This window comes from Jaculus jaculus, chromosome 12 (assembly GCF_020740685.1).
Source record: "Jaculus jaculus isolate mJacJac1 chromosome 12, mJacJac1.mat.Y.cur, whole genome shotgun sequence".
NCBI classification, from domain to species: Eukaryota; Metazoa; Chordata; class Mammalia; order Rodentia; family Dipodidae; genus Jaculus; species Jaculus jaculus.
In genome coordinates this window covers 104,870,353-104,885,137 of record NC_059113.1, presented here as the reverse complement: position 1 = coordinate 104,885,137, position 14,785 = coordinate 104,870,353, and the positions used below count along the sequence as shown (strand labels likewise).

Sequence of the window (14,785 nt, the reverse complement as noted above, 5' to 3'; positions counted from 1 at the left end):
TGAAGCCTGTACAAAAAGGTATTTAACACTGACAAAAATAAAACACTTTGGAATTGCGCACACGTATGGAAGCTGCATTTTACATTGTCACCGTACATTCGTGTCGCTCGCCGGGAGGAGCGGGCCGGGCGGCTGAGGTAGGCTTTCGGGAAATGCTCCGAGCGGCGCGGAGCAGCGTCTGTGCGCCTGGGCAGGACGCGGGGGCGCGGCTCGCGCGGCACGGCGTGGGCACGGGCGCGGCACGGCGGGGGCACGGGCGCGGCACGGCGTGGGCACGGGCGCGGCACGGCGGGGGCATGGGCGCGGCACGGCGGGGGCACCGCACCCGGGGCAGCTTCGGTCTGCGTCCCCGCGTGACAGGGCGGCCCTCGAGCTTCCGATGACGGAGAAGTGATCACGGGAAGGAAAGCGTCGGGACGCCGGGCGCAGCGCCCTCGGCTCGGCTCTCGGCTCACAGCAGGATCTGCGCCACGCAGGGCGAGTGCGTGCTGGCGATGGCGGTCAGCAGCGGCAGGTCGTTGGACTCGATCCTGGCGGAAGCACAAGGGTCCTTAGGTCCTTACCCCGCCGGCACTGAGCACCTAACAGCGCGTCATTCAGCACTTAACATCTAAGAGCGCTGCTGCACTTGAAGGAGGCACAGCCCTACAACAGAACCACATCGGGCGATGGAACCCGATGTAAGGTTACGTGTGGGGACAGTAAAGAAAAAAAACTGAGGAGAAAAAATAGCAGAAGGCCTGCAGAAATGGCTTAGTGGTTAAATTGTTTGCCTGCAAAGCCAAAGGACACACGTTTGATCTCCCAGGACGCACATAAAGCCACATGCACCAGGTGGCACATGCATCTGGAGTTCATTTGCAGTGGCTGAAGGCCCTGGCATGCCCCCCACCCCGTCTCAAATAAATAAAGTAAATTAAAAAAAGATAGAAGTACAGTGCAAGTTAATGATAAAAGCCAAGTACCTCAAAGGGATATATACGGTTTTTGAGGCAGGGTCCCATACTTCTCCAGTCGTACCTGGAAATTACTCTGTAGCCTAAGATGGCTTTCAACTCACAGGGATCCTCCTACCTCAGCCTCCCAAGTTCTGGGACTTGAGTTGTGCACAATGCCTAGGCAAAGGCATATTTTTAAATGAATTATGTAAGACTGCATGACTGGAAAAGCTAAGAGCCAAACAAAACCATTACATCTGGGTGTGAAAGACAGTAGGCCTGACAAGAATTCAAAGCTTAAGTATTAAAATAATACTTCCAGGACTAGAGAGACGGCCTGATCGTTAGGGCGCTCACCTGCAAAACCCAACAAGCTGAGTTCAGTTCCCTAGGGCCCATGTAAAGCCAGAGGCATAAAGTAGTGCATGCGCCTGACATCTGTTTGTAGTGGCTGGAGGCCCTGGTGCACCCACATTTCTCTCTCTCTCTCTTTCTCTCTGTGCTCGCAAATAAATATATATAAAATATTCAAAAAGCAAATAATACTTTGAGAGCCGGGCATGGTAGCACATGCCTGTAATCTCAACAGCTGGAGTGCAGCCAGGAGGACTGTGAATTCAAAGCCAATTCAATGTCTCCCAAACAAACAAAACTAAAAAGAGTAAAACCAAAAACAAATGAATAAATCAATGAAAAGAAAATCTGATTAGCAGGCTTAATTGTGGACTTAAAGGTCAACACTCTACACCCAGTACTTTCTTACTCCAAGTTGGCGGGCATCGCCATGACAGCATGCGAGAGCTCCCCAGACACAGTGGAACACATGGAAGGCGACATGCACCCTCAGTGAGCAAGTCTGGCCCTGGGGGCTGCAGGGAAGGAGGCGGAACAAGGCCTCCCGCGCCCGCCACCTGCACACAAGCCGTGCTTGGCCTCTGCTGGCCGACCTGACCTGGCATCTTACCGCACCACTGGAAACGGACATCAGGGCGCGATCAAACATCCCCCCCCCCCCATCCTGCTTGTCTGCAGCATGAACGCAGGTGGGGGACACAGGGACAGGCTGCTCCCCAGGGCTTGTGCGCACGCTGGGGTGACTGGCTGGCAGGAGCGGGATGGAGAAGGGCGCCTCTCGCGGGACTCACCCCAGCACCATGCCCAGCTCCCTGACGTGCACGCGCGTGTGTCCGCGGAGGTATTCGGACAGCATCTTGCTCTTCAAGTACATCTCCTGCAGCCTGTCCTCCAGATGCATGACGCACTGCGGGAGAGCGCGGACAGTGAGGCTCGCTGCACCTCCCCGGTGCCAGCTGGACGCTGACCACTGCTTTTAAGCACAAAACATCACAAGCACCTGGAACCCCAACACTAGTATGTGTAAGGTTTTTTGGTAAAATGACCTAACTTTTTTTGTTTTAATTTTTTTAAATTTTTAAAATATTTTTTATTTATTTATTTGAGAGCGACAGACACAGAGAGAAGGACAGATAGAGGGAAAGAGAGAGAATGGGCGCGCCAGGGCTTCCAGCCTCTGCAAACGAACTCCAGACGCGTGCGCCCCCTTGTGCATCTGGCTAACATGGGACCTGGGGAACCGAGCCTCAAACCGCGGTCCTTAGGCTTCACTACATTTAACTACATTTAAAGTTTTCTTCTCTATTGTTCTATTTTCAGGCTAAGCAAGTCATTCTTTTTTTGTTGTTTGTTTTTTCACAGTATGGTCTCAGTCTAGGCCAGGCTGACCTAGAACTCACTCTGTAGTCTCAAGCTGGTCTCAAACTCACCGCGATCACCCTACCTCTGCCTCCTAAACGCTGAGATTGAATGCATGTGCCACCACGCCTGGCTTAAGTCATTCATTTTATGAAGGGTTTAAACATACTTTTATCCTACTAACATGGGATTTTCTATAGGAATTTATTGTAATGTAACAAGAATGTGTGTTATAGAATGAAATGTAAACATGTAAATACACATAACAGTAGAAGATGAAGTTTAATGTATGCTCCCTCCCTTACAGAAAAGGCGACATCAGCCTCTAAGCCAGGCCAAGACAGCCTGCTTCTAGAAGATAGCCTGCCTACAAATACAGGACAGAAAACAAGGTAATAATAACTCCTCAGTGCTTCTCTTATTACACTGGGACAGACACGCTACAAGACAATACTTCATTTTAAAGCACAAATAAAAATGCTTGGGAAAAGGAAGTGTCAGTTTTTATGCTATTAGTACCGTCTGTTACAGAGCAGAGACACGGCAGTAACTGCCAATCACCGAGAGCCTGTAACATGTACGTGATCCCAGATGTTTCACATGAGTTGACTTCATGAGCATAACAGGCAGGCTCTGTGATGTCTTCTGATGTGAAGCTGAAGCTCTGAGATGACACGCAGTTCTTAAGTGGTGGAACTAGGAACCAGTTTGAAGGCCCGGTGCACTGGCCAGTCAGAATACGCAAACTGACTTTTAAAGCATCGTGTAGTGCTTAAAAAAGCAGTATCTCATGCCTAATTGTTTTTTCACCAAGGTAGGGTCTTGCTCTAGCCCAGGCTGATCTGGAATTCACTCTGTAGTCTCAGGCTGGCCTCAAACTCACAGTGATCCTCCTTCCTCTGTCTCCCAAGTGCTAGGATTAAAAAGGCATGTATCACTATGCCTGCTTTATTACTTATCTATCTATCTATCTATCTATCTATCTATCTATCTATCTATCTATCTATTTATCTATCTGAGGTAGGGTCTCACTCTAACTCAGGTTGACCTGGAATTCACTATGTAGTCGTAGGACAAGCCTCCTTCCTATTTCTGCCTCCTGAGTGCTGGGATTAAAGGCGAGTGCCACCACGCCCGCTTTATTATTATTTTGAGGTAGGGTTTCATCACTCTAGCCCAGGCTAACCTGGAATTAACTATGTAGTCTCAGAGTGGCCTCAAACTCCCAGTGGTCCTCCTACCTTTGCTTCCTAAGTGTTGGGATTAAAGGTGAGTGCCACCACACCTGGTTCCATCCCTAATTTCTTAAAAAATTATTTATTTGAGAGAGAGAGAGCACACGTACGAACATGGGTGTGCCAGGGCCTCCTGCTACAGCAAATGAATTCCAGGCACACGTACCATGTATATCTGGTTTTACATGGAATGTACTGGGGAACTGAACCCAGGCCGTCAGGCTCTGCAAGCAAGTGCCTTTAACTGCTGAACCATCTCTCCAGCTCTAATGCCTATTTTTGTTTTTCAAGGTACGGTCTCACTCTGGCCCAGAATGACCTGGAATTGACTATGGAGTCTCAGGGTGGCCTCGAACTCACGGCGATCCTCCTACCTCTGCCTCCCAAGTGCTGGGATTCAAGGCATGCGCCACCTCGCCCGGCTTTAACCCCTGTTCTTTACAGGGTGTGTCTTACAATATGCTTGTGCTATGTGTAGGTGACAAAGAAGAAAGCTGGGATTCAGAGACACTTAGAACTGTCTTGTCACACACGTAAGCAATGGCAAAGCTGAAGCTAAACCAGTGACATTCTAGAGGTTTCTGTCCCACTCACTGCCACTGCTTTACGGCCATCTCAGAGCCTTTGGCATTGTGGGCTGTCTGGGACAGCGGTGCCCTTGCAGACTCAGCCAGAAGGAAGCAGAAAGTGGCCACCGGCTGGGCTTGAGTAGAACTTGCGCTCCTGCCCGGCTCGTGGGCTGCGGAGCGGCAGCGGGGCCTGGGTCTGGGCCGGGCGCTGAGCCACCCGCGTGCAGGGAAGCAGAGCTGACTCTGCTGGCGTGCGGCCTTTGAGGCTTTCTGCAGCTACATGCTTTTCAGCTTCTCTCCATCTTTCCAAAACTTTCTTCCTCCCTTTCTGTTTTTGGGGGGGAGGAGGAGGCTTGAGGTAGGGCCTCACTCTAGCCCTGGCTGACCTGGAATTCATTACGTAATCTCAGGCTGGCCTTGAACTCATACTGATCCTCCTACCTCTGCCTGGATTAAAAGTGCATTGCCATGCTGGGCTTCTTCCTCCCTTTCTGAAAATATTTTTTGCTTCAATCCTTGTACATATGTTTATCGTGTACATTAATTCCACTGCATGGGGGATAGCTGCTGGTAATTTTCTAGGACTTCCCAGGCTGTCTGTTGTTTTTATTTAAAATAAGGCTACACAAGTGCTTTCGAATCCCTCTGGGACAGCAGCCGCTGATGCCGTTTCATCCCTCCGCCCGGGACTCGCCTTACTCCATGTTTCCAGTGTTTCCTGTCTCACCTGCAGTGCTTTGCTGAGGACAATCACTGTGCAGAAGAAACTTGTCACTTTAGGAACCCCTGCCTCACCCCATGTGAGGTGCACCAGGGCGCTGTGATTTTTGTAATCAGAGCATTATTGTGAGCTGTGGGCACACACAAAATCTGCACTTGTGATTTTTGTAACGAGAGCGTTGTGAGCTGTGGACACACACTTACAAAACCAGCACTTGTGATTTTTGTAATCAGAGCGCTGTGGTGAGCTGTGGCACACACTTACGAAATCCGCAGGGAGGCGGAGCCTGTAGAGCTGCAGGAGGGACTGGAGCAGGCTGGACACCTGGCTCGAGACCAGCACATCCTGGCCCAGCTTCATAGTGTCTGTCACTTTCCTCTGACTTGTGGCCACCTGGACGGTCCACTTGTCCGTGTCTGCGACAATACAGACAGCCTCGGCGATCGGCTCATCAAGCACTGGATGCTGAAAGAGAGACAGTGGGTCAGCATCCCCCAGCGCCTCCACGACACTCAGGTGGCTGGGGGCGGGGGGCTGCGTGGCACACACCCGTCAGCGGCTGAGGAGGGACCCGCAGGGCTCACGAGCATGCTCTTGCCCCAAGGAGCCGGCACTGGCAACCTTCTGCCTCCACGTCCTCCCACCATCCTGCGTGGGCTGCTTAGTATTCCTTCCTCCCAGGGGGTCGTCCCGATCTCCCTCTATGAGAGACTGGGAGTGGAGTTCAGTGGTGAGTGCTTGCTGTGCATGCCCAGACCCACCACTCCAGCTTCAGAAGCACACGTGGTCTCAGAGTTAGCCCTTTACAAATTCCTACAGGGCTTTGCTTAACTGGGTCATCACAGACTCACAGCAAGATGACAGTGACATGCCGGGTCTTTATGAACAAGGAAAAGGCAAATGCACTTGGATGCTGAATTCCCGCTCCTTTCCCACTTTGCATTTGTTGATCATTCCTTGTCCAGCCAATGCCCCAGCAGAAGTTGTAGCATGGACCTGGCCTTTATTATTGGCTACATGCAAACATGCCATAAGTTGAATGCATGCTAATCACTTTTCACAAATTTTTCTTATGTGATTATTTAAAACAGGGTCTCGCTCTTGTCATTAAGTTGGCCTCAAACTCACTGTGTAGCGTAGGCTGAACAAACTCTCAGTGAGCCTCCTGCCCTAGCTGTCCAAGTACTGGGATTACAGGCATAGACCCCCATTACCAACCGCGGCTTCAGAAATCCACTTGATGGATGGATTTGCAGAAAATTTTGGCTCAAGGTTCCAACTGAACTCAGTTACCAAAATGGTATGTGCCCTATGGAGTTAGAAAGGGCACAGTCAGGGCGGTCCAGGAGTGCATGCGTGTAAGTCCTATAGTGACTTAGGGAGGGCGCGGTCAGGGCGGTCCAGGGGTGCATACGTGTAAGTCCTATAGTGACTTAGGGAGGGCGCGGTCAGGGCAGTCCAGGGGTGCATACGTGTAAGTCCTATAGTGACTTAGGGAGGGCGCGGTCAGGGCGGTCCAGGAGTGCATACGTGTAAGTCCTATAGTGACTTAGGGAGGGCGCGGTCAGGGCGGTCCAGGGGTGCATACGTGTAAGTCCTATAGTGACTTAGGGAGGGCGCGGTCAGGGCAGTCCAGGAGTGCATGCGTGTAAGTCCTATAGTGACTTAGGGAGGGCACGGTCAGGGCGGTCCAGGGGTGCATACGTGTAAGTCCTATAGTGACTTAGGGAGGGCGCGGTCAGGGCGGTCCAGGGGTGCATACGTGTAAGTCCTATAGTTACTTAGGGAGGGCGCGGTCAGGGCGGTCCGGGGGTGCATACGTGTAAGTCCTATAGTGACTTAGGGAGGGCGCGGTCAGGGCGGTCCAGGGGTGCATACGTGTAAGTCCTATAGTGACTTAGGGAGGGCGCGGTCAGGGCGGTCCGGGGGTGCATACGTGTAAGTCCTATAGTGACTTAGGGAGGGCGCGGTCAGGGCGGTCCAGGGGTGCATACGTGTAAGTCCTATAGTGACTTAGGGGGGGCACGGTCAGGGCGGTCCAGGGGTGCATACGTGTAAGTCCTATAGTGACTTAGGGAGGGCGCGGTCAGGGCGGTCCGGGGGTGCATACGTGTAAGTCCTATAGTGACTTAGGGAGGGCGCGGTCAGGGTGGTCCGGGGGTGCATACGTGTAAGTCCTATAGTGACTTAGGGAGGGCGCGGTCAGGGCGGTCCAGGGGTGCATACGTGTAAGTCCTATAGTGACTTAGGGAGGGCGCGGTCAGGGCGGTCCAGGGGTGCATACGTGTAAGTCCTATAGTGACTTAGGGAGGGCGCGGTCAGGGCGGTCCAGGGGTGCATACGTGTAAGTCCTATAGTGACTTAGGGAGGGCGCGGTCAGGGCGGTCCAGGGGTGCATACGTGTAAGCCATACAGTGGCAACTTTAAGCAGGAAAGGATGGAAGACGGGTTCAAGGCTGACTAGGGAGGTGATGGATACACCATGTTCTAAGAGTAGTGTGTGATATCAAAAGGCTGCAGTTCTGGATAAGATTAAGAAGAGCAGAGAAGTTGGCCCAACTACTGTAAAAGTAACTACGTATAAGCAGTGTGTAAGAGGAAAGGCCTCATCTGGGTAGTAAGCACAAGTCACTTCTATGTCTCTGGGCCAAAGAGGGGACACTGAGGTGGAGATGACGGCCCCTGGGGTCTGGCAGCTTCCGTGGGATTTCTCACTGACACAGGAGTAGGATTTGGAAGATGACACTTACTGACCCAAAACAAAGCAGGTGAGCAGTGGCAGAGTCCATGGCATCTGTGCTCTCCAGCAGCGGGCACACCAGCAGTTTAATTACAGTGTGAGAGGCTGAACTTCTGCAGGCTCAGAGAGTTTAAGCTTAAAGCTCCACTAACTGGAGATTCCCAACAGTCTTTCCAAAGGACACAGATGCCCCCTTAGTGAGGAGCCAGTTTAAACATGTTCCTATTTGGCTCATAAACCAATCTCTAAGCTTACACAGACTCTGAAGAAGTCTAGGGTCCACAATCCTCACCTACGGCGGTCACGGGAGTGTGCAGCTGCGTGTGCCCGATGCCCTCAGGTCTAACTGAGCTGACTTTTTGAGACAAGGTCTCACTAGGCAAGCTCAGGCAGACTTGGAATCCACTGTGGCCTTAAACACGTGATCCTCCTGCCTCAGCCTTCTCAGTGGTGCGACTGCAGGTGAGCAGCAAGCCCAGCTCTGGTGCTCAGAGTACAAGTCCCCTTTGGGAAGGTTCTATAGTTAAGCATAACCATATTTATGCTTTTTTAAAATTGAAATGGTTTCTTGCTATACAGCCCAAGGCCAGCGTAGGGTAAGCTGGCCTAGAACTTGTAATTGCTGGGATGTGTGCCACCACAACTTGCTTTACTCAATTTTCAATGCTTTTTATTCTCAGCTATCCTACAATGGTGGAAATTATTAATGAAATCTGTCAAGTAGTTGTTTACAGGACAAGCCAGACTGGACTAGAACTTGCTACGTAGCTGAGGACTACCTTAAACTCCTGACCTTCCTGCCTCTATCATGTGCTGGTATTACAGGCATGAACCACTGTGCCAGCTAAAGTATATTTTTTTAATTTTTCAATCAAGTTCATGTGTATGTCAAAACATAAATAGGCCTGGGAAGATGGTTCAGGGGTTAAAGGTGCTTGCTTGCAGAACCTGATGGTCTGGGTTCAATTCACCAGTACTCATGTAAAGCCAGTGGCATTTGCCTCTGGAGTTCATTTGCAATGGCACAAAGTCCTGGCACACTCATTGTTAGACACCGTCTCTGCTTGCAAATAAATAAAAATACATAAAGCATACAGATACTCATACAGTATTTTAAAACTGTTTTCATTTGATTTTTTTAAAATTTTTTTTAAATTTATTTATTTATTTATTTATTTATTTGAGAGCGACAGACACAGAGAGAATGACAGATAGAGGGAGAGAGAGAGAGAATGGGCGCGCCAGGGCTTCCTGCCCCTGCAAACAAACTCCAGACGCGTGCGCCCCCTTGTGCATCTGGCTAACGTGGGACCTGGGGAACCGAGCCTCGAACCGAGGTCCTTAGGCATCACAGGCAAGCGCTTAACCGCTACGCCATCTCTCCAGCCCTTCATTTGATTTTTTGAGGTAGGGTCTCACTCTATCCCAGGCTTCCCTGGAGTTCACTTTGTACTTCCAGCCTGGCCTTGCATCCACAGTGATCCTTCTGCTTCAGCCTCACAAGTGCTGGGACTAGAGACATGTACCACCACACATGGCTAAAATTTTTTATTTTCGTTTATTTGAGACAGAGATAAGCAGAGAGAAAGAGGCAGATAGAGAGACAGAGTGAGAATGGGCACACCAGGGCTTCCTGCTACTGTAAACAAACTGCAGATCATGCACCACTTTGTGCATCTGGCTTTACGTGGGTACTGGAGAAATGAACCTAGGTCACCAGGCTTTGCAAGCAAGTGCCTTTAACAGCCAAGCCAATGCTGCAGCCCCATTAGGCTGCATTTTTACAAAATCAAGTTCTCTAAGAAATGCTGTAAAATGTAAACAATTCCATCTCTTAAGGAGCTTTGAGGCCAGAAGTAAGAACTTTCAAGTTGCTGTGTGAAGAAGAGGAAGAGGTCCTGGCGTGGTGGTGCAGGGCTGCCTGTCCAGAGTGGGAGGCTGAGGCAGGAAAAGCTGTAGTTCAAGCCAGCCTGAGCTACATGGAAAGACCCTGTGTCAGAAAAGTTAATGGAAGAAAGGGGGGGAAGAGGAGGAGCAGCAACAATTCCTTTAGGCCTGGGGACCTGCTGAGGGATCCTGGCCGATGCAGCAGGTGGAAGGCTCAGGAGAGGCCAAGACTAGAGAAGTCCTGTGGCAGGAAAACAGAGCACTCCAAGCACGGCCGGAAGGCGCAGCACAGTGCGAAAGCGTGGCCTGCCGCGTGCCTGGGGCTGCTGTCGCCAGGCTCAGTGAGCAGCCCCCGCGCTCGGCCCGCGGCCCTGACATTTAGCCGCCTGTCGGCAGCTCAGCTGTCAGGCTGAGAGCAGACACGCTCTGAAAGCACAGAAAGTGCTTATGATCAGTAAGAGTCCCCAGAATAAATTCATGGGATGATGTGTGTGACCTCCAAATAAAGTGAGGGGGGGTCTGTAGCTTTTTGTAGAGAATGATACTTATATACAAATATCTCATAACAGCAAAACACCAGGAAGACATAAAATTCCATCTCATTCTGACACAACACAAGAGACAAAGAGCTCCCATAAGCTCTCGTCCTCCCTTCTGTAGTGCCTGACACAGCCTAGGCCACACCTTAATACCCGACCTGCACTAGCCTGCACTTTAGTACCCAACATGGCCCTAGCCCACAGTTTAGTACCCGACACGGCCCCAACCTGGAGTTTCATACCCAACATGGTCCTAGTATACAGTTTAGTTCCCCAAAAAACTACTGCACATAGTCTGCGTCCACAACATTCCCAGGCACACAGGATTCAGAAGGAAAGTGTGTAAAGGGCCACAGGAGGGCCTCAGTTCTAGATGTTTTAGTGTGGGTATATGCGTACTCCATTTAAAGAAAAAGGAAAATAGAAAAGGAGTATCTACATGAAACAAGGAAATGTGAAACAATATTGTGTTAGGCTAATTTGAGGCAGCTGTATAATCTATATATTATAATTGTGGATTACACAGGCTAAACAAGAACATGTGTTTAAATATTTAAAGAACATCTGAATGTTATGTGAATATGTGAAAGGCAATGAAAATAAATGATATAAAATTACTATACCTCTCCTAAGAGAATAGATGATAAAAAGAATGAAAAGTCTTGGTATTGAATATTCTAGAAAGAAATTTGTCATGTACCAGAGAAAACTAGTCCACAGTGACTACTGAACTGTAGATTTACAAAGCCAGATTTCACAATCCAAGTCACAAGCAGGTCTAAAATCAAATCAATAACACAAACCAATTATTGTTAAAGAGTTATTAATGGTTGGACGGATGGCTTAGCGGTTAGGCACATGAATGCAAAGCCTAAGGACCAAGGTTTGAATCTCCAGTACAACATAAGCCATATGCGAAAGGCAGAGCATGCGTCTGGAGTTTATCTGCAGTAGCTGAGTGCCCTGGCGTGCCCATTCTCTCTCTCCCTATCTGCCTCCTTTCTCTCCCAAACAAACAAACAAACAAATAAATTACTTTTTAAAGCTACTAAGAATACTGTTAAAAATTATGAACATTAAAGCCTGGCATCAACATGAAAAATTATTCACAAAACAGCAAGCACTCCTCACCGCACATGACGCACCTGCTCCTTCTCACGATACTCCTCACCACATCAGGAGGACTTCTACCTCTCACCCCTTCACCTCCCCCAGTGGAGGGCATCAGGAGGACTTCTTCTACCTCTCACCCCTTCACCTCCAGTGGAGGGCATCAGGAGGACTTCTTCTACCTCTCACCCCTTCACCTCCAGTGGAGGGCATCAGGAGGACTTCTACCTCTCACCCCTTCACCTCCAGTGGAGGACATGAGGAGGATTCTACCTCTTACCCCTGCACCTCCAGTGGAGGACATGAGGAGGATTCTACCTCTCACCCCTGCACCTCCAGTGGAGGGCATCAGGAGGACTTCTACCTCTCACCCCTTCACCTCCAGTGGAGGACATCAGGAGGATTCTACCTCTCACCCCTTCACCTCCAGTGGAGGACATGAGGAGGATTCTACCTCTCACCCCTGCACCTCCAGTGGAGGACATGAGGAGGATTCTACCTCTCACCCCTGCACCTCCAGTGGAGGACATGAGGAGGATTCTACCTCTCACCCCTGCACCTCCAGTGGAGGACATCAGGAGGATTCTACCTCTCACCCCTTCACCTCCAGTGGAGGACATCAGGAGGATTCTACCTCTCACCCCTTCACCTCCAGTGGAGGACATGAGGAGGATTCTACCTCTCACCCCTGCACCTCCAGTGGAGGACATGAGGAGGATTCTACCTCTCACCCCTGCACCTCCAGTGGAGGGCATCAGGAGGATTCTACCTCTCACCCCTTCACCTCCAGTGGAGGGCATCAGGAGGACTTCTACCTCTCACCCCTTCACCTCCAGTGGAGGGCATCAGGAGGACTTCTTCTACCTCTCCCCAGTTTTCTATGCCTGTGCAGCTTGGGTCTGCTGTGTTTAGCTTGGTGGTCAATGCCAAAGTCAACATGTAATTCCTTCAGCTCTGTTTTGCAAAGACAAACAAAACTACAAAAAGAACACAAAACTTATTGGGTAAGAAATTAAGAAGCCAAATTCCAATTATCTTAATGCAATCAGGACTTTCCCTACTGCACAAGACACAGTGTATTTCTAATGCGAACCATCTGTTTTTGTGCATCTCCCTAAGAGCAGCTCAATTAAAAGCAGGTTCCTAAGACTGACACTGTTTCCATAGTTGCTCAGTGCGTGTCACACTGCAGATAACCACAGAGCATCTAGCAGCAGCCACAAGCACTCATTAGTCTTCATATCCTCATCCCCAGCAGGCATCAGAAACTCAACGACAAATCAGCAAAATAAAGTACTTTTAGGAATTTGTGAGGATTGAGTAAAAAGCGAACCATATGTGACGTCTCTTTGGTCTTCCCAGTCATGGTAGTAGTCATTGATCCTGTTTGCTGGGCAAGCACACCACCGACCCCCCGCCCCACCCCCTAGACTAACTCTTTGTCTTCATTCTGGCACTAGGAGGCTGACTTCTGTAAGACATAGGGGTCTCTCCTTAGACGTGGCCATCAGAGGATGGGGGAGAAAGCCATCAGCCAATGCCCCACCCTGTTCACTGCTCCCCGGCCAGGCCTTCTTTCCACCACACCTCTACTCTCACCCTCCCCGCTTGTTGCCTTGGACCCAGTGAAGCTCCCAGCCCTTAGAAGCTCCACCGTCGCCCACTAGTGGCCACATTCCCGCCACATCTTATATAAATCCTGCCAAATCTGAAGGAGACGTTCTTTTTTTTTTTTTCCCCGAGGTAGGGTCTCACCCTGGTCCAGGCTGACCTGGAATTCACTATGTGGTCTTAGGGTGGCCTCAAATTCATGGTGATCCTCCTACCTTTGCCTCCTGAGTGCTGGGATTAAAGGCATGCACCACCACGCCCTGTTCAGGAGATGCTTCTTGTCTTGGTCAGTCAAGTGTCTGTATGTGAGGATACTGACTTACATGCACCGTGTGGACAACCTAGTGGGGGTCAGTTACATACACCGTGTGGACAAGCCTAGCAGGGGTCACTTACATGCACCGTGTGCAGCAGATCAGCCACCAGGCACTGCTTTAGCTTCTCATCACTGCTGGTCCCGTGCAGCACCAGGTCAGGCATGTACGTAGCACAGTAACCCGCCAGAAGAGAACGGCCAAAGTTTCTTATGTTTGGGTTGCTGATGCTCTGAGACCTGAAAACATTTTCACTATGAAATACACAGTTAAAATGTATTCTCTTTTTGCATTATAATGGGAACAAAACCTCCAATGACACCAAAAAAAATTAATGGCTCAGGTTGGTCCTTTCCATGGTCCAGCAAGTAGAACATTAATATGGGAAAGAAGGGGACTGGGAAAGAAAAGAGAGTTATTTGTATTAAAATGAAAGCCCAGGGGGAAGGGGGCATGGACTGGGGAGATGCTTAGTGGTTAAGGCGTTTGCCTGCAAAGCCAAAGGACCTAGGTTCGATTCCCCAGGACCCACGTAAGCCAGATGCACAGGTGGTTCATGTGTCTGGAGTTCATTTGCAGCAGCTGGAGGCCCTGGCATGTCCACTCTCCCTCTTTCTCTCATAAATAAATAAAATAAAAATACTTTAAAAAGAATGCTATATCACATCCCATCATCAAGTTAACAGCTATTTTTAAAAAAAAAAAAAAACATACATTTCATGGCTCGTGAGAAGTTCATTCTTAAGCAGAGGCGGTGGGACATGCCTGAAATCTTAGTGTGTGGACAACAGGGCAGGAGAGTCAGTAGGTTTGAGACCAACCTGGGCTACATAGAGACTTTCTGGAAAAAAAAAAATCATTCATATACTGAACATACTGCCCACCCACCAGTGAGGCTGTGTTAACAGAGTGAAGAAAGAGGTCTGGGGGCAACGCCGAAGCCTGGCTTGGGAAGCTGGCACATCTGCACAGCATGATGCCCCACCGCCGTTTAGGAGAACAGAAGAAATCCCCCACTACAGCTTTTAGTCATCACAGGCCAAACAGTCAACCTAAGAGGACTGAGGAGGGGAACCCTGTGGCATTTCCCAAGACTTCAAAAGCAAGTCATCTGCTGCCAGCCATACAGAGTCCACAGAAAGGACAGAAAACTGAACTCTTTTCCCAGCTACCAAGGCCACGCAGTCTGTCTCCCCAGAGTACTGCAAGAACTGCCAAGAAAACAGCAGCTCTCCTTCCACACGCGTGGCTGCATGCAGGCTGTGAGGACCCTCGAGTGGAACTAGGAACACCGCCAGTTCCTGGAAGAAAAAGCCCTGTGTGAAAAGTGATGGTGGCCATCACGGCTCTGGCGTGGGATGGGAAACCACCACCAGCCGCGCTCCCTCTGCTTCCTGACCCACAGGGT

General features: G+C 49.9%; 1 protein-coding gene across 7 annotated transcripts in view; it reads right to left on the bottom strand.

Annotated features, from left to right (window-relative positions):
- Positions 1-319: 319 nt before the first annotated feature.
- The window catches only part of Fnip2 (folliculin interacting protein 2), a 94,574-nt gene continuing 80,108 nt past the window's right edge, over positions 320-14,785 (bottom strand). For 4 of the 7 annotated variants that reach the window (XM_045131137.1, XM_045131136.1, XM_045131139.1 and 1 more), the window contains 4 exons: positions 13,460-13,616; positions 5,441-5,641; positions 2,084-2,262; positions 320-530 (listed from right to left, as the gene is read on the bottom strand). In XM_045131137.1, coding sequence (XP_044987072.1) covers positions 452-530; positions 2,084-2,262; positions 5,441-5,641; positions 13,460-13,616 — 616 coding nt within the window. In that variant the 3' untranslated portion in view covers positions 320-451. The remainder of the gene's footprint in view (positions 531-2,083; positions 2,263-5,440; positions 5,642-13,459; positions 13,617-14,785) is intronic. The other 3 variants (XM_004655895.2, XM_045131138.1, XM_045131141.1) reach the window with 1 other exon arrangement.